Raw genomic sequence first — 18,323 nt, forward strand, 5'->3', positions numbered from 1 at the left:
CTCTCTCTCTCTCTCTCTGTGTGTGTGTGTGTGTGTGTGTGTGTGTGTGTGTGTGTGTGTGTGTGTGTGTGTGATAACTAACCCTAAGCACTGCACTAGAGAGGCAGAGACAAGAGAACCCTGGAGCAAGCTGTCTAGCTCGACCAGTTAAGCTCTGGAGGGTTCAAGTGAAAGACCCTCCCTTGGTATGGAAGTAGCAGAGTGGCTGAGGAAGTTGTTCACTGTCAACCCTAGCCTCCACATACACTGAAAAGTTTCTGTACCCCATTAGCCTCTCCACCAATGCAGCAATCCAAATCAGACAAATCAAACTGAATTAGAAAAAGCTCAGGTTTTAAAAACACTCCCAGATGATTTCCCAGACTCCAAGAGAGGAGACAGGAAAGGAAGACCAGAAAACCACAAGTCTGTTTGCTGGGGGCAGTTTAAATACCCTGTGAGAGTGGTCTTGAGCATCTCTGGGAAAGGGGGCATCATTTGGCAGGCTTTCTGAAATGCAGCAGAGTTTGGAGAGAGATGGGGGAGAGGCTTTGGATACATTTTCCACCAGAACATTCCAGACCCTTTGAGTATATGAATATCAGGGGCTGGGGTGAAGCTTAGCTTCCAGCAGAACATAGAACATATACCACACATGTAAACATATGTACAAACAGGTATGCACAGCACATACATTCTCTCTCTCTCTCTCTCTCTCTCTCTCTCTGTGTGTGTTTGTGTGTGTGTGTGTGTGTGAGAGAGAGAGAGAGAGAGAGAGAGAGAGAGAGAGAGAGAGAGAGAGACGGGGGTGGGGGAGGGAGAGAGGGAGAGAACCTGACATTAACATTATTTTATTACTGTATGAACAAATGTGTTTGCTGGCTTTGCCCAGCAAGAAGGCCTAGCCTTTGCTGGGTGAGCCTCCCCCATGCCTGACTCCACACATGGAAAAGCAGGTTTCTGCTCAGCCTAAGCCTGGTCTCACTTCCTCACAGGACTTACAAAACTGCACGGTGGTTTGTCTCCTTGTGTTCACTGTGACCATTTTCAGTTGAAGAGTTTTGACTGTTTGGGGTTTGTTAGTATACACTTAAATAACCTACAAACCACAGGAAATGAAACTTGCCTAAACTGTGTCACCCAGCCGATTCTGAAAATGTGCTCCAGTCAGCTCCAGGTGACCCTTAGCAAAAAGAGGGTGCCCTTGCAAAACCTTTACTCACTCAGTGGCTCCAACTTACAGGACTGACCCTAAGGGTCTCTGCAGCACTGACCAGGAATTGCCATTGCTGAGGTCCTGGCAGCATAGGTAGGGTGGGCACTCTGATAATATATTCTTTATGATTCTTAAGTATATTTAGAAGTTTGATTCAATATGCAAAATTTCTCTCTCTCTCTCTCTCTCTCTCTCTCTCTCTCTGTGTGTGTGTGTGTGTGTGTGTGTATGTGTGTGTGCATGTGCGTGCATGTATGTGTGTTATGTATGAGACTGTTATTGAGATAGCAGGGGTCTCTTGTTATGTGGCCCTGGCTGATTTAAGACTATCTCAGGATCTTCTTAAATCACCTTCCTAAGCACAGGATGCTAGGTATACACTATTATGCCCGGACTAAACCTGACCAGCTGTTTCTTTTTGCTACTTTGCCTTTGTTTGTTTGCTTGTTCCAAACAGGCCTCAAACGCACAGACCTCTACCCACCTCTGCCTCCTGAGTGCTGGAGTTAAAGGCGGCAGAGATGGTTAGGTGGTTCAGAACACTTACTGGCTCGTGAGCCTGAGATGAGTTCCCAGCACCCACGTGGCCACTCACAAATACCTATAACCCCAATTTAAGGGGATCCAGCACCTTCTTCTGACTTCTGCAGGCTTCTATATATATGCAGGTCAATGCAGACATGCAGGCACACACACATAAAATAAATACATACATAAACCAAAGAGTTGCTTTCTAAAATAAAAGGCAAGATAACCATAGAAGACTCAGAGAAAGGAACACATTCCGTGGACGGGCCAATAGAAAGGAGGCTTTTATGGGTAAGCCTGAGTAGGCCCAAAGTGTCCAGATGGTTCTTAGCTGTTTGTGTCAGGGTGGTTTCTGAAGACGAGTATTAAAAGAGGGCCCTTAGGAAAGAAGACAGCCTCTGCAGTGGGAAGAAAGATCTCTTTTGTAGAGCCGGAATAAAAGGGTGAGGGGAGCTCAGTTGCTTGGGTTGGGTGTTATGATTTGAATAAAAACGGCTTACACAGGTGCATGTCTTGAACACGTGGTCCTCAGCTGGTGGTGCCCATTTGGGGGAAGTAATGAAAACTTTAGAAGGTAGGGCCTGGTTAGAGGAAATGGGGCAGGTTCTGGGGGAAAGGTTACATCTTGGCCAGTGCCTCTGTGTGTCTGAGTGTGTGGGCCCAACCAGTAATCCCAATCACAGACTAGACCCTCTGAAACCCAGCCCAAATCAACACTTCTGCCTTTAAGAAAAGTCACTAAAGCGCCGCGAAGTCTTCCACTGGCCTTGGATTGGGATTCAAGCCCCGTGGCTCCTCTGGTTCTTGGCCGCATACCAGCCATATCTTCCCTCATCTATAACTGAGTGGCTCTGGTTCTCTGGAGAGTCTTGGTTATTATAGACTGAGAAAGCCTCGGGCATAGCAGCTGCTGAGAAGTGAGGCATGCTCTCAGGAGAGAAGACATATGTAGGTTTATGTCCCTGTCCTCAGCTACTTCCGGGTATGGGCTTACCAAGTCCAAGCTGTATGATCCACCTCTGTGCTGACAAATGCTTCTGTCTGGCAGGCTGGCTTCTTTCTTGTCACTACTAGTAAAATCTCTCTGTTTTCTTCTCTGGTATCCAAACAACAACCTTCTGACTACAGCAAAGGAAAGCGTAAGTATGACAATTTTTCACTCGCAAACCCTCCACCAACAACCATGATTCTTCACAAAACCATAACCTCAATCTTGCTCTTCACTGTGCATTTATAACCATAGTATGGTTCTATAGTCTTTCCTTTATTTTCACAGTGAGGGTTATTTCCAACAGATGTGATGCACCTTCAAATTTTCACCTTCCCATAAAGGATCTGACTTCACTTTTTTCTTCTGTTTAGACAGTGAGTGTGTGCACACATGTGCGTGGTGTATTTCTTCTGTTTAGACAGTGAGTGTGTGCACACCTGTGCGTGGTGTATCTCTTCTGTTTAGACAGTGAGTGTGTGCACACATGTGCGTGGTGTATCACTTCTGTTTAGACAGTGAGTGTGTGCACACCTGTGCGTGGTGTATCTCTTCTGTTTAGACAGTGAGTGTGTGCACACCTGTGCGTGGTGTATCTCTTCTGTTTAGACAGTGAGTGTGTGCACACATGTGCGTGGTGTATCTCTTCTGTTTAGACAGTGAGTGTGTGCACACATGTGCGTGGTGTATCTCTTCTGTTTAGACAGTGAGTGTGTGCACACATGTGCGTGGTGTATCTCTTCTGTTTAGACAGTGAGTGTGTGCACACATGTGCGTGGTGTATCTCTTCTGTTTAGACAGTGAGTGTGTGCACACCTGTGCGTGGTGTATCTCTTCTGTTTAGACAGTGAGTGTGTGCACACCTGTGCGTGGTGTATCTCTTCTGTTTAGACAGTGAGTGTGTGCACACATGTGCATGGTGTATCTCTTCTGTTTAGACAGTGAGTGTGTGCACACATGTGCGTGGTGTATCTCTTCTGTTTAGACAGTGAGTGTGTGCACACCTGTGCGTGGTGTATCTCTTCTGTTTAGACAGTGAGTGTGTGCACACCTGTGCATGGTGTATCTCTTCTGTTTAGACAGTGAGTGTGTGCACACCTGTGCATGGTGTATCTCTTCTGTTTAGACAGTGAGTGTGTGCACACATGTGCGTGGTGTATCTCTTCTGTTTAGACAGTGAGTGTGTGCACACCTGTGCGTGGTGTATTTTTACTACACCCTTGTGCTCACCCATGTGGCTGTGTGGGATAGAAGTTGACTTCAGAATGTCATCATTGTTTGACCATGTCATCTTTTGAAACAGGATCTCACATAGAACTTGGAGCTGGCTATTTCAGCTAGGCTGGATGGCCAACCATCTCAGGAGATCTGCTTAAATCTGCCTCCAACAGACACTGGTTGCCATGCCGGCCTCTGGTGTTGGTGATGGGGATTCAGGTCCCCAGACTGGCACAGCAAGCACTTGACTCACTGAGACATCTCCCTTGGCCCTGATTTCATTTTCAAACAGATGCAGTCCGTTGCTCTTGAGAAGCACACAGCCTAATGGAGCCTTGCGTGTGTTTGCCTGTGATTCTTGGCATTCCTCTGCTCAGGTGAAGAAAGGGGTGGCCATGCGATAGGATTACCTCTGACAGTGTCTCACCCCTCACCCTCTGCTCCACTCATCCTTCTTTGCTGTTTGCTGATATCAAAAAGATTTCCAACAGCCACCATAGTTTTTCATTTTCTGGGTGAATCTGAGGCTTACAATCCTAGTGTAGTAAGGGTTGTGTGGCTGGCAGCATGCCCCTTGCTGTTCAAAAAACTAGGGGCCAGGCAGAATGAGAAGGAGGTGATAAATAAGTGGCCGTTCCTGGGGAAATGTGATAAGACCAGTGACAGACTCCATTCAAGGCTAGCTTGGTGACGCAGTGAGTGTAACTGGGACTCCTTACAGAAGCGTGAGTGTCGGGTGATTTACAGAGCACGGATAACATATGGGCAATGATACTAAACCCAAAGAAGAGTCTACCCACCTTGCTAACTGTTGTGCCCTCTACAAGGGAATGTATGCAATGTGTTTTATTATGGCATTTTCATGCATACGTGTCATTGTTCTTTATTCTCATTTGTCCCTGCCCTCCACTGCCTGTTGTCTTCCCTTATGTTTGCTGTCCCTCTCTGGCTTGTTTCCTTCTTCTCACAGACACCCCCTGCATCTGCTTTAATTACCTTCTCTTTTCCTTTCTCCCTTAAGACTTCCTTCTCTTTTGTTCTCCTTTCTACTTTGAGGAACATGTGTATTCCCACAAAGGGGATCTGGTCAGAGGAGGACACTGCATTGGGGTGCTCTCAGCTGCTCTGATTTGAAGATGTCCATGGTCATGTCATGGCTGAGACTGCATAGAGGAGCAGGGCGTAAGAAGAGCTGGCTGGGGACCAAAGGAAACAGATCACCTACCTGCAACCCCATGCTCCTCTTGCTGAAAGGGAGCAGCAGAGGATAGGAAGAACATTGCAACTCTGAAAAATGGGCTTTATATAAAGGGGAAACCCTTTTGCGCTGAGCTAGACTTCCATGGAGACTCAAGGAAATGTTACCTGGTTCTAGGTAGGCATTGGGGTTCTGTCTACTACAGTCAACGCACTTTCTAAGAACCCCTTCCCATGAAGCATTGGATTATCAGAAACAGAGACTAGACAATGACTGTGATAAAGATTAACCACTCCCCAAGGAACTGTCATTGTCTCTTGGGTGGCCCCTATATATCTCAAAACAGATACAGTGACAGATACCTAAGGATTAGGTCATGAGCCCAAGACAAAAGCTGATCTTTAAGTATGTATCACTTTGAAATCAATTAAAGTAATTGATTTTTACTTTATTAATGCCCTGGCTAATGTATCTCCATGACGAATGAATTCAATATCCATCTTTGTAGTCTGCTTCTTATGTCATGTTCTCTGAGAAAACTTCCTGAATGCCTCAAATTGCTCATGTCATCCTTTATGTACTGCAATGCCCTCTACCCTTGTGTATGTGAGCATATGCTCATGCGTGTGCACATGTACACAAGCATGTGCATGGTTTTGTGTGTGCACAGGTGTACCTATATGTACAAGCATGTGCCAATCAGAAGATAACCTCCGGGTCAGTCCTCAGATACTGTCCACTGTGATTTTGCTGTTGATTTGACTTTTCTTATTTTCATGTGCATGTATATGTGGTGTATATATGGATGTACGTATGTTCTCATGTAGATGGGCACAAATGGAGGCTCAAGGGATCTTCCTTCATTGCTCTTCTACCTTGTCTTTTGAGGCAGGGTAAAGCACAGACTTCATCAACATGATTAATCTGCCTCACCAACCTGCTCTGGCAGAACCCCCGCCTCTGCCTTCAAGGCTGGAATTGCAAGCAGGCTGTCATGGCCACTTAGCATTTACACAGGTTAGGGGAGAGCTGGCTTTTTACTTGCCTAGCAGATGCTATAACCACAGAGTCATCTCTGCAGCTCCCCACTCTACTTTTTGGATCAGTCTCAGTGATCTGGAGCAGATTAGGCTGCTGGCTAAGAAGCTCGAGGGATCTGCCCACCTCCACCCTGGCAGCACTGAGTAAGAGTACAAGCACACCCTAACACACCAAGAGTACAAGCACACCCTAACACACCAAGAGTACAAGCACACCTAACACACCAAGAGTACAAGCACATCCTAACACACCAAGAATACAAGCACACCCTAACACACCAAGAGAACAAGCACACCCTAACACACCAAGAGTACAAGCACACCCTAACACACCAAGAGTACAAGCACACCCTAACACACCAAGAGTACAAGCACACCCTAACACACCAAGAGTACAAGCACACCCTAACACACCAAGAGAACAAGCACACCCTAACACACCAAGAGTACAAGCACACCCTAACACACCAAGAGTACAAGCACACCCTAACACACCAAGAGTACAAGCACACCCTAACACACCAAGAATACAAACACACCCTAACACACCAAGAGTACAAGCACACCCTAACACACCAGAATACAAACACACCCTAACACACCAAGAGTACAAGCACACCCTAACACACCGAGAGAACAAGCACACCCTAACACACCGAGAGTACAAGCACACCCAACACACCAAGAGTACAAGCACACCCTAACACACCGAGAGTACAAGCACACCCTAACACACCAAGAGTACAAGCACACCCTAACACACCAAGAGTACAAGCACACCCTAACACACCAAGAGTACAAGCACACCCTAACACACCAGAATACAAACACACCCTAACACACCAAGAGTACAAGCATACCCTAACACACTGAGAGAACAAGCACACCCTAACACACCGAGAGTACAAGCACACCCTAACACAACGAGAGTACAAGCACACCCTAACCCACCAGATTATGTTGGTTTTCATAAATATGGATGCTGGGGATTGAACTCAGCTCCTAATTTTTTGCCAGGTAAACACTTTATTGACTGAGCTGTCTCCCTGGCCCTCTGGTCTTGTCTCTGTTTAGACACATGCCTTTATTCTTGGATCTCTGAGTCTATATATTATAGGCCATGTTTAATTACAAGGCCCACAAAGACAAGACTTCCTCAGCATTCTGATTTCACTATAATTTACATTTTACTTGTTTAAAGGCTATCATTTGTGTAGTATTCAGTTTCTTTTTATTTGGTTAATGGCTTCATTTATTGTTGTCTATAAACTCCCGGGGGCATAGCAATGTATTTTTGTACGTAGCAGCTAAATATGGCCTAGGCCTCATACAATAAATGTTCTGAATATGAGCTTTCATACTTTAGAAATAATTTAGCAAACACAATCTACCTGCTTTACACCTAGCAGGATTTCAAAGAATGATTCACAAATACAGGAGCTCTCAATCAAATGGTCTAGAGACAGCCCTACAGCAATGAAACCTGAGTAAAGGACTCTACAGCACACATGAAGTGAGTAAATCCAGAGAAGTTTAGAGCTACTGAGAAATTGTGGCTGGAGAGACAGGGTCAAGAGTACAAGCTGGAGGATCTGGGTTCGGTTCCCAGAACCCACACTGGTTAGCTAACAACCACCTGTGATCCCAGTTCCAGGAGATCTGATGGCCTCTTCTGACCTCTGTGGCCACCTGCCCACATGTTGAACACATAAACTCACACAGGTAGACACATAAATAAAAACTTAACCAAATCTATAAAGAAATGGTGAGAAACTATTATTTACTTGAAGTTCTCACTTATGGAATAAAACTATCAGGTGGGATTTTAAGATAACAAAACACAAGTCACTTATTCATATGTCCTATGTCATAAATCTAAATGCACAATAATCACAAACAAAATGTGATTCTAGCTGGGTGGTGGTAGTGCATGTCTTTAATCCCAACACTCGGGGAGGCAGAGCAGGCAGATCTCTGTGAATTCGAAGCCAGTCTGGTCTATAGAGTAAATTCCAGGACACCCAGAGCTACAAAGAGAAACCCTGTCTTGAAAAACCAAAAGAGAGAGAGAGAATATGATTCTAGGTTTCTTTCCTTTTCTCTTTTTTATTTTCATATTTATTTATTTATTATTTTTTGGTTTTTTGAGACAGGGTTTCACTGTGTAGCTCTGGCTATCCTGGAACTCACTCTGTAGACCAGGCTGGCCTCAAACTCACAGAGATCTGCCTACCTCTGACTCCCAAGTGCTGGGATTAAAGGCATGCACTATTACCATTCAATTTCTTTGTTTTTTTCTTCTTCTCTTTTTTTCTCAGATGATGTTCTATCTACTACACAGCTTAGGCTACCTTCAAGTTCATGATTCCTTGTTTCTAGGTGTTGGGACAACAGATATGCATCACCCTACCTGTCATGAGATTCTAGATTTCAAACTAAGCATTGTTTCTCCTTTTCTGCAGAACTGTTTTTCCTAGCTGTGCTCTAACTCCAAATGTGTTGGCTGAGGGAAATCTTACTATGATTCTAGATTTCTAGCAATACTCTCAGCGATCCTAAGACCAGGACCTTAGCAGAATGGAAATGAAATGCTTGCCTTTCTTTTCCCTAAGGTGTTGCAGGACTCAATGGAGTCAACTGTATCTTAGAAAATCCTTATAGAGGCATGGCCTTGTGGGTACAGTGCGTGTCATACAGGCATGAGAACCTGAGTTCAGTCCACAGAGCCATTCACAAAGCCAGCTATAGTCAGAAAATGTGGCAGGTTTCTATTCACTGACTGGTCAGCCTAGCCAAACTGGCAAGTTCCAGGCCAGTGAGAGACCCTTTCTCAAAAACAAACAAACAAACAAACAAAAAAATACAAGATGCCAATTCTGAAGAATGATACTTGAAGTTGACTTCTGGGGTACACACATGTATACATATGTACCCCTCCCACCTACACATGTATACACACACATACACACACACAAAAGAAAATCTTTGGAGAATGGCAATACTCTCCCATACATATGAACAAACATCCTCAAGCTATAATGGACATTCAGCCAGCAGAGCAAATAAAACTTCTAAGCTCCTGGTCTGCTTGCTGGTGACTCTGCACAGACCCAGCAAAGATCACTATGAGGAATTGAAAATCAAGGGCAAAAGTGCAAAGGTGACATACAGAGCCATTTTCCCGGGCAACAGACAGAAGTTCAACTCTGCCTTATGTGCTTCCTTTCCAACTCCAAATGTCATTTCAAGTGTCCTCAACCCCAAGGTTGTCACAACCTTCCTGGCCACAGTCCCCCAGCGCAAACTTGATTGCCTCCTCTTCACAGTTCCCAGCTGTATTTTGATAACACAGACATTTCACAGTTTCTTGTTATAAACACATCTGTCTTTTAGACATGTTCCGTTGTCTTGAGTACAGATACCATGTCTGATTCTTTTTATTTAATTCAAAAATGCAAAGCCAGCACAGAGTTGGCCCTCACCAAACCACCTTCATCCCACAGAAGAAGACAACACCATATACAAATGGACACAACAGACTCACTAGCAGGGAACTCCTAAGGGCTGGGTTCTAGTGTAGTTGGGAGAGTGCTTGCCCGCCATGTCTAAGGCCCGGGGTTTAACCCCAGCATCACATGAAGTGAGTACAGTGGTATACACCTGTAACCAGCATTTGGAGGTAGAGGCAGGAGCATTAAGGTCACCCTCAGTTACCTAGCAAGTTCAGGGTTGTATCTAAAAAGAGCAGGGGCAGGGGAGTGCCCCACCAATGACTACTATACATAGGATTGTTCCAGGTGCTCAACAAGGAAGACCACGAGGGAAGCGACTCCGAGGATGGGAAGTGACTCCGAGGAATGGGAAGTGGTCAGGGAAGTTTTCTGTAGGACACAACAGTTAGTGCTAACACCCAACCAGTGAACCAGAAATACAGGAATCTATCTGCAAGGGAGAGTGTCCTAGGAAGAGGCACCAAACCAAAACAAGGGTCGTATTTGGTGGAGTATGGGTATAGAAGCAAGGGAAGAACAGATACAGAGGGAAATGGGGTGCTGGTGAAATAGCCCCATGGGTCAAGTTCTATCCCTGAGACCTGCATGGCAGACATGAGAACAAAGTCCTACCAGCTGTCCTCTGACCACACCACATGCCCAATGACATGAGCACACACACAAAGAAACAGATACACGTATAGAAGAAGATGCCATGACCAGTTAGTAGCTGACCCCCTCCTCCACTGTGCCAGAGTAGGACACCATGTTTTTCTCACTTTGCGTCATCTCTCCATTATCGCTTTCAGCTCTGTGACCTTACTGCCTGATTTCTACTAAATGATAAGCTGCTTCTAGCAACCACCACATCTGGAGCAATCTTTTGGTTCTGAGTCATACAAAACACAACAGTTGTTAGGAAACAAAGGCGGGAGTCCTGAGTTTTAGCTTTGGGTATGTTTAAGTCCTCTCCACTAATGTTTATTTTTCTGACCATTGTTTCTCACGATCCTCTCTGCTTACAGTCTGAAGTTCTGAACTCCCCATTGGCTGTTTCTCTCCACACACGTCCTTTCTGTTATGAAGTAAATAATGTCAGCAAAACTGTATACTTGACCCCACACTAACATCTAAAAGAAAAACAACAAACTGTTCTAAATAACATCTCCCAAGATAATTATAAGTATTTCAGTAAGCAACTACACTCCTTGATTTTTCTTTTTATTGAAAATAGATTTTTTTTCCTCACATAATTTTTCCTGATTGCTTTCCCTTCCTTCTACTCCTCTCAGTTCCTCCCCTCCTCCCTTTCCATCCAGGTCCACTCTCTGTCTCTCATTAGGAAAAAAAACAAGATTCTAAGGAATCATAATAAAATATAATGAAATAAAATATAATAAGACAAAGCAAAAACTATCATCTCCAAGATCTCCGAGTTGGACAGGACAAGCAAACACAAGGAAAAGTGCGCAAGAGGTCCACTCGTTTGCATATTGGGGATCCCATAAAAATACTGAACTGAAAGTTATAATATACATGCAGAGGACATAGGGAAGACCAGTAGACCCTGTGATTTCTACTTCAGTCTCCATGAGTTCATATAGGTTGCTCATGTTGACTTAGAGGGCCTTGTTCTCCTGGTGTCCTCCATCTCCCCCTGGCTCTTATAAACACCCCTTATCTTTATTACTGAATCTGAAATCTTCATCCGCATCAGCACCTCATCTCCTTTGCAAGCCTCGTCTCATCCATAGTTGCCATCAGTGCGTGGAGGAAGACAAGAAAGGGAACGAACCATTTTTGCAGTGCAAAGGGATTTTCCAGGTGTGCTGCCTGGACAACATCGCCAGCAATACCACGTCTCTGCAAACCCTACAGCAGAGCTCAGCCTGGCTGTGAGTTACAGCGGCTGGCCAAAGAAGAGCCACACAGACAGTCCTCTACCTGGCAGCATCTTCTCTTCCAGCTCAGGACACTCGCTCTCTTGGTGCGATTCTTCTTCCTAAATTCCAGCCCCAGAAACAAGAAAAGCAGAGAGAATGTGAAAATAAGTATTAACTTACAGTTATATATTTTTGTAATACTGAATCATATGAGATTAAAAGCAGAGACATTTAAACCAAGTCCCAAATAATGGAGGTTTGGGCCTGGCATGGTGGCACACATCTTTAATTCTAGCACTTAGCTAGAATATGCAGGTGGATCTGTGAGTTCAAGGTCACCCTGGTCTACATAGTGAGCTCTAGGGTAGCCATAGAGAGACTCTGTCTCAAAAAAACCAAAGTGGGAAGATGAGGTTTGAGATGTGTGTATTCCTGTGTGTCTGAGTATCATCTCTCTGTACATATGTGTGTTTATGTGAGATGTGTGTATTCCTGTGTGTCTGAGTATCTCTCTGTACATATGTGTGTTTATGTGTACGGGTACAGATGTACATATGTTTGTGTGGGTGGGTGCGCATGGAGGTCAGAGGTCACCCTTGGATGTTATTCCTTGGGAGTTAAACCTTGTTCTTTGAAAGCGAATCTCTCATTGACCTGAAGCTTGCTGACTGGGCTAGGCTACTGGCCAACAAACTCCAGGGATCTGCATGTTTCCACCTCTATGTTACATGACAAGCACACCACCACACTGGCTGTTCTATGTAGGTTTCTGGGTCTCAAACTCAGTTCTTCATACGTGCAGCAAGCACTGTAACAAGTGAGCCATCAGTTCCAGGAACTGGGATTTCAGAGAAACAGAAGTTTTAAGTCAGATAAATTTGAGGGTGCTAGGTTACACATCTCTGGGTGCCATTCATACTAGGAGGTCTTTAAATACACCCTTAGAGCAGTATAGGTCCACGGGTCTCTCTGACTAGTGTATTTAAGGTAGCAATGGCCTAAATGAAAGAGTCAAAGGTTCCCTCCATGGATAGTAATTCTGGTAGTAGTGAGACAAAGAAAAGTAGGCTCTATCCTGCTTGGAGCTGATCCTACATACATTTTAAAGTTCTAACACTTATCTTTCATCTGGAAAATGGGTGTACACATTGCTCTCTGAATATTGGTATAATGTTCTTTATTGATTATGCTTTATTTTGATTAATGTGTATCAATGGTGATCAATGTGTTCTAATCAAATCCAATCTCTCTTTACTCACACTTCCTAATCATTTCATAGTTCTAATATTCAGTGTGCTACATAAAGTCAACATCTTAGCTTCCAGACATGAGAAGGAATGTGTTCAACAATATAGTCCATTTTCTTTTCTTTTTTTTAATTAATTTATTTATTTGTTATGTATACAATATTCTTTCTGTGTGTATGTCTGCAGGCCAGAAGAGGGCACCAGACCTCATTACAGATGGTTGTGAGCCACCATGTGGCTGCCAGGAATTGAACTCAGGTCCTTTGGAAGAGCAGGCAATGCTTTTAACCACTGAGCCATCTCTCCAGCCCCTATAGTCCATTTTCTATCTAACTATCTTGTAGCAGATGGCAGGACATTAGATGTAGGGATGAATGGCATTTTATTGTTTATGAATACCACATGCTCCTTACTATTCACCCATGGACAGGCCCCTACGCTGATTCTATAGCTACTGAGAATATGCCACATGAACACAGCTATGCAGGTATAGTTTTCATATGCTAATTTCACCCCATTGGGTTATGTAACCAGGAGTTGAATAATGAATCACCATAGTTCTATTTTTGAATTTCTTTCTTTTCTTTCTTTCTTCTTTCTTTCTTTCTTTCTTTCTTTCTTTTTCTTTTTTGAGAAGCATCCATACTGCTCTCCCTAACAGTTGAACTAGCTTGCGCTCCCACCACTAGCATGTGAGTCTCTTTTTATCAGTATTTTTAAAATCTATACCAGCCACACTGAGATGAGATGGCACCTCACTGCAGAAGCATCAGGAGACCTGATTTCTAAAACATATGTGCATGTGCTGTGAGGTGTGTGTGCTTGTGTGTGGAGGATGCACACGTGTGTGAGTGCATGTGGGGCCAGAGGTAGACATCAGATATCTGATCACTTTCTACTTCAGTTTTTTTTGTTGTTGTTTTTTTGAGACAGGGTTTCTCTGTGGTTTGGGAGCCTGTCCTGGAACTAATTTTTGTAGACCAGGCTGGTCTCAAACTCACAGAGATCAGCCTGCCTCTACCTCCCAAGTGCTGGGATTAAAGGCGTGCGCCACCACCGCCCAGCAAATATTTATTTATTTATTATATATATATAATATTTTGTCTGTGTGTATGCCTGAAGGCCAGAAGAGGGCACCAGACCTCATTACAGATGGTTATGAGCCACCATGTGGTTGCTGGGAATTGCACTCAGGACCTTTGGAAGAGCAGGCAATGCTCTTAAATGCTGAGCCATCTCTCCAGCCCTCTACTTCAGTTTTTGAGGCAGAATTTCTCACTAAACCTGGAGCTCATGACATCAGAAAGACTAACCAACCAACATGTCCCAGAAATATGCTGTCTCTGCCTTCCCAGTGTTGAGCTAACAGGCATTAGCTGTTAGTTGTTAGTTAGTTGTTGGCCTCAGCTCTAGTTGGATGTCTGCTGGAGACCTGAACTCCGGTCCTCAGGCTTTCTCCACTGAACCATCTTCCTGGCCCCAAGAACTGATTTTTAAAAAAATGACAACAGCTGTACCTATTGTATCACTAACACTAGAACCTGCTACAAGTAAGGGAGATGAATTAGTAACACTGATAGGATTCCTCTATTGTTGGGGAATATTTTACCTAGGGAAAGCTGTGTTACATCTGTTTATGCTGCAGAGCATCACCTGAGCTGTGGAAAGCTGTGTTACATTTGTTGGTGCTGCACTTGTTCAATTAGGTAAAATTATGTAAAAACATTTGTTTTACCTTGCCTGCTTAAGACACCTGATTGATCGGATGAAAAGCTGAACATCCAATAGCTAGCCATGAGAGGGATAGGTGAGGCTAGGAGACAGAGAGAATAAGTAGGAGGAGAAATCTAGGCTCCATAGAAAGAGGAGGGAAGAATGAGAAGAGAATGAGGGAGAAAGAAAAGAACACACCAGGGCCAGAAGCCAGGCAGCCACCAGCCAGGCAGCCACCAGCCAGTCAGACATGAGAAGCAGTGAAAAGAAGAAAGAAAGACAGAAAGACAGAAAGACAGAAAGAAGAAAGAAAGAAAGAAAGAAAGAAAGAAAGAAAGAAAGAAAGAAAGAAAGAAAAAAGCAAAAGAAGGAGGGAGGGAAGAAGAGAGAAAGAAAAAGAATGGTAAAAAGCCTCGAGGTAAAACATTGAGAGAAATAGGCAGGTTAAGTTATGATACCTAGCAAGAAACAAACCTAAGCCAAGGCCAAGCCTTCATAACTACAAAGTCTCCATGTCATGGTTTGGGAGTTGTTGGTGGCACAACGAAAAAGCCTACTACACTCTAGCTTTGTCAGCAAGACGAGTTTGTGATGAGTCACCGCTTTGTCTGCGCCCCTCTGGAGAGGAAGCCGCCTCCTCAGCTTCCCTCCGAGCTTGGCATGCTTCCTCTTCATTCATTGCTCTTTCTGAGAATTTAGCCCAAAAGAAGAAGCATGTGAATATGGAGTTCTACATATGATAATCAGGTCTGCTCTACAACTGTAGTAGAAGCACAGACTCACAAACCATTTCCATCCTTTAAGACAAAAAAAGAAATAGTCCCAAAACGTGTTCTGAGTTGGCTCATTCATCCCTAAGTATTATTTCCCTGGGATCGGCACCCCCACCAGACTCTCAAGCTCAGTCAGTCAGTTTTTCTAATTCAGAAAAACTAGTGTCATCAAATCACCATCAGTGTTGCCTCAAAAGGGAACTGACAGTCACCTGTGTCAAGGACAAGTGTTTCTCCAGGGATCCAACACAGTCTCCAAAGTTTCTTCACTGCAGACCAGATCCCCCAATTCACCCTACTTTAAAAGCCCACAGAATAGCATTGAATGGGTAATTTGAGTATACAAGATCCCTATCCAATTATCTCAAATTTACATTACGAGAAATTTGAATGAATCAACTTGCTTTTCCCTTTCTATAAAGGCTGTGAACTAACACTACAGCAATGATATGCAAATTATACAAAATGATCCCACCAACGCACAACAGCTTCAACACAGCACATGAATTCTTGTTTACCAAAGCCCAACAGAATTTATACATAATAAAAAATAGAGTCATATTACAGCCACAGAGGAAAAAAATCTCTTGAGATGCCAAAGTTATCCAAACTCGCTTTATAAATGAAACAATTCTCCCGTAGTGCCAATGAGATGTCTTCCTTTTTATTGTTGTTGTTTTGTTTTGTTTCTCAAGACAGGGTTTCTCTATGTGGCCTTAAACACAGAGATCAACCAGCCTCTGCCCCCCAAGTGCCAGGATAAAAGGTGTGCGCCACCACCACCTGACTAGACTGCTCACTTTTTATCTCTCTGACTTTCGGGGAAATGGAACCACCATGGCCCTTCCACTTCCTTCCAAACATGATCAATCCTCCACCCTTAGTGCCACAGCTTCAGTTTTCTCTTTAATGAAAACTGCTAAGCCCACAAGAAGCAGAGGGGGCTGAGGCATCTGCAGTCCTCCTGGCTGGAGAATGCTCAGCACAGACTAAATAAGCATCTGCCTTTGGTACTATAAACCATGTTCTATTTAGAGAAAGAAGGCTGTAAATGCATGAGTCTTCTCTTGAGCGTGTGAGCCGCTGAGTATGTTGTGAGCTGATTTTCCCAGGAATGCCGCCATGGCATGACAGCAACCCAACCGGAGGAACGGCTGCTAATTTTGCTGTCTGGAGTTCATTGTGTGTCCCATTTCCTCCTTAAGATGCCCTGTCCTGCTCTAAAGAGGCTCTGGCTCCTGTGGTGGCCTGTGTGACTCAGGCCAATGTTCATCAATCTATTGTGCTTTGCTATCATTGGTAGAGTAGTTGTTGATCCAATCAGGGCTAATGAAAAGTAACAAGGGCAGGAGAGATAGCTCCAAGGGCAAAGTGTCTACTGTGCAAGAGTGAGGGCCTGGGCTTGAATCCCCAGAGCCCATGTAAAAACAAAATCAAGTTGTGTGTGTGTGTGTGTGTGTGTGTGTGTGTGTGTGTGTGTGTGTGTGTAAAACCTGCTCCTACAGTGAGATGGGAGGTGGACACAGAAGGATCCCTCTGCCAGCCAGCTTCCTAATAAATGCTGGGGTGAATAATAAGAGATTCTGCCTCAAACAATGTGGTGGACAAGGACGAACACCTAAGCTTGTCCTTCAACCTCCACACATACACCGTGGTACATACATGGCTACACACATGAATACATAATTAATGCATACAAATCACACACACACACACAAAAAAAAAAACCAATTCTTTTTTAAAGTTAAAAGAGTCAAATTTTTCTCTGGACTTCTGGGACTTACCCACTGGCCCTGAAACCTAAAGTCAGGTTGGAGCTGGTATTTGTAGTTACTATTTTTTAAAATATTTATTTATGTATTTTGTCTTCTGCCTGCATGTGTGCCTACACACCAGAAGAAATCATCAGTTCTCACTACAGATGATTGTGAATCACCATATGGTTGCTGGGAATCAAACTCAGGACCTTTTGGCTTTGGTTTTGTCTGGGAAAGACCCACTTTCTAGTCAGTAGATGGCATCTGTTCAGCTCCATCTTCACAGGAGAGATGCAATGAATGAGTTCCTTTGGGCCACTTTCAAGAAGTCACTAATCCCATTTATGAGTGCCCCACCCTCTAACTTACCCAGCTTCTAAATTCTAGCCTTTCTTAAATACATTCACACTGTGAATTATCATTTTAACATATGGATTTTGGAAAACATTCAGACAAATAATTATGCTAAATATTTCATAAATACATTATGAATGAGAGAATTGGGGCACCATTTTTATTCTATCTCCATAGTGACACAAGAAATTACTAATACCACATATTCATCTCATACTTCTCCATGTATACAATTTATACAATCAATATTTTATTTGACTGTATATGTAGATAGAGTGGTGATCCCTGAAGTGATATTTCATTTGTATTTTAATAAATAAAGCTTTCCTGAAGATCACAACACAAAGTAGCCACAGTAGTCAGCCATACAGGCCAGGCAGTGGGAGCACACACCTTTAATCCCAGCAGCCACACTAGTTAGCCATAGAGGCTGGGCTATGGTGGTGCATGCCTTTAATCACAACACTGGAGAGGAATATAAGGCAGGAAGAGACAGGAACTCGCTGTCCTTTCTGAAGATTTCATAGAGGTAAAAGCTCTCTAGTGGCTTGGCTACTTTGCTTCTCTGAGCTTCAGGTCAAACCCCAATATCTGTTCTCTGGGTTTTTATGATTCATGCTACAGATCCCCCCAGTTTGTACATGAGAGATGTGAACCCCACAGCCACATAACCTCAAAGAAAGGCAAGGCCACGCCTTCCACTCAATGCCTATTGACAGAGTTCAGCAAGGGGCCAGTGAGGTGGCTCAACAGGTAAAAAGGCTCACCACCAGGCTTGCTGACCAGAGCGAATCCCACCAGGCTCTGTACTGTGGAAGGGAAGACATAATTCCCACAAACTCCTCAGTGATCTTCACACGTGTGGGGTGGCATGCCTGCACCCATGGCCGCACACACCTGCATACAATAAATAAATGAAGGCAATACAATCTTCAGAG

At 43.9% G+C, this 18,323-nt stretch overlaps 1 protein-coding gene across 1 annotated transcript in view; it reads right to left on the reverse strand.

The window, feature by feature from the left end:
* The window catches only part of Fam107b (family with sequence similarity 107 member B), a 227,721-nt gene that overhangs the window by 125,817 nt on the left and 83,581 nt on the right, over positions 1 to 18,323 (reverse strand). The window contains exon 2 of the mRNA XM_075970468.1: positions 11,603 to 11,660. Coding sequence (XP_075826583.1) covers positions 11,603 to 11,660 — 58 coding nt within the window. The remainder of the gene's footprint in view (positions 1 to 11,602; positions 11,661 to 18,323) is intronic.

The sequence above is a fragment of the Microtus pennsylvanicus genome, chromosome 4 (assembly GCF_037038515.1).
Source record: "Microtus pennsylvanicus isolate mMicPen1 chromosome 4, mMicPen1.hap1, whole genome shotgun sequence".
NCBI lineage: Eukaryota > Metazoa > Chordata > Mammalia > Rodentia > Cricetidae > Microtus > Microtus pennsylvanicus.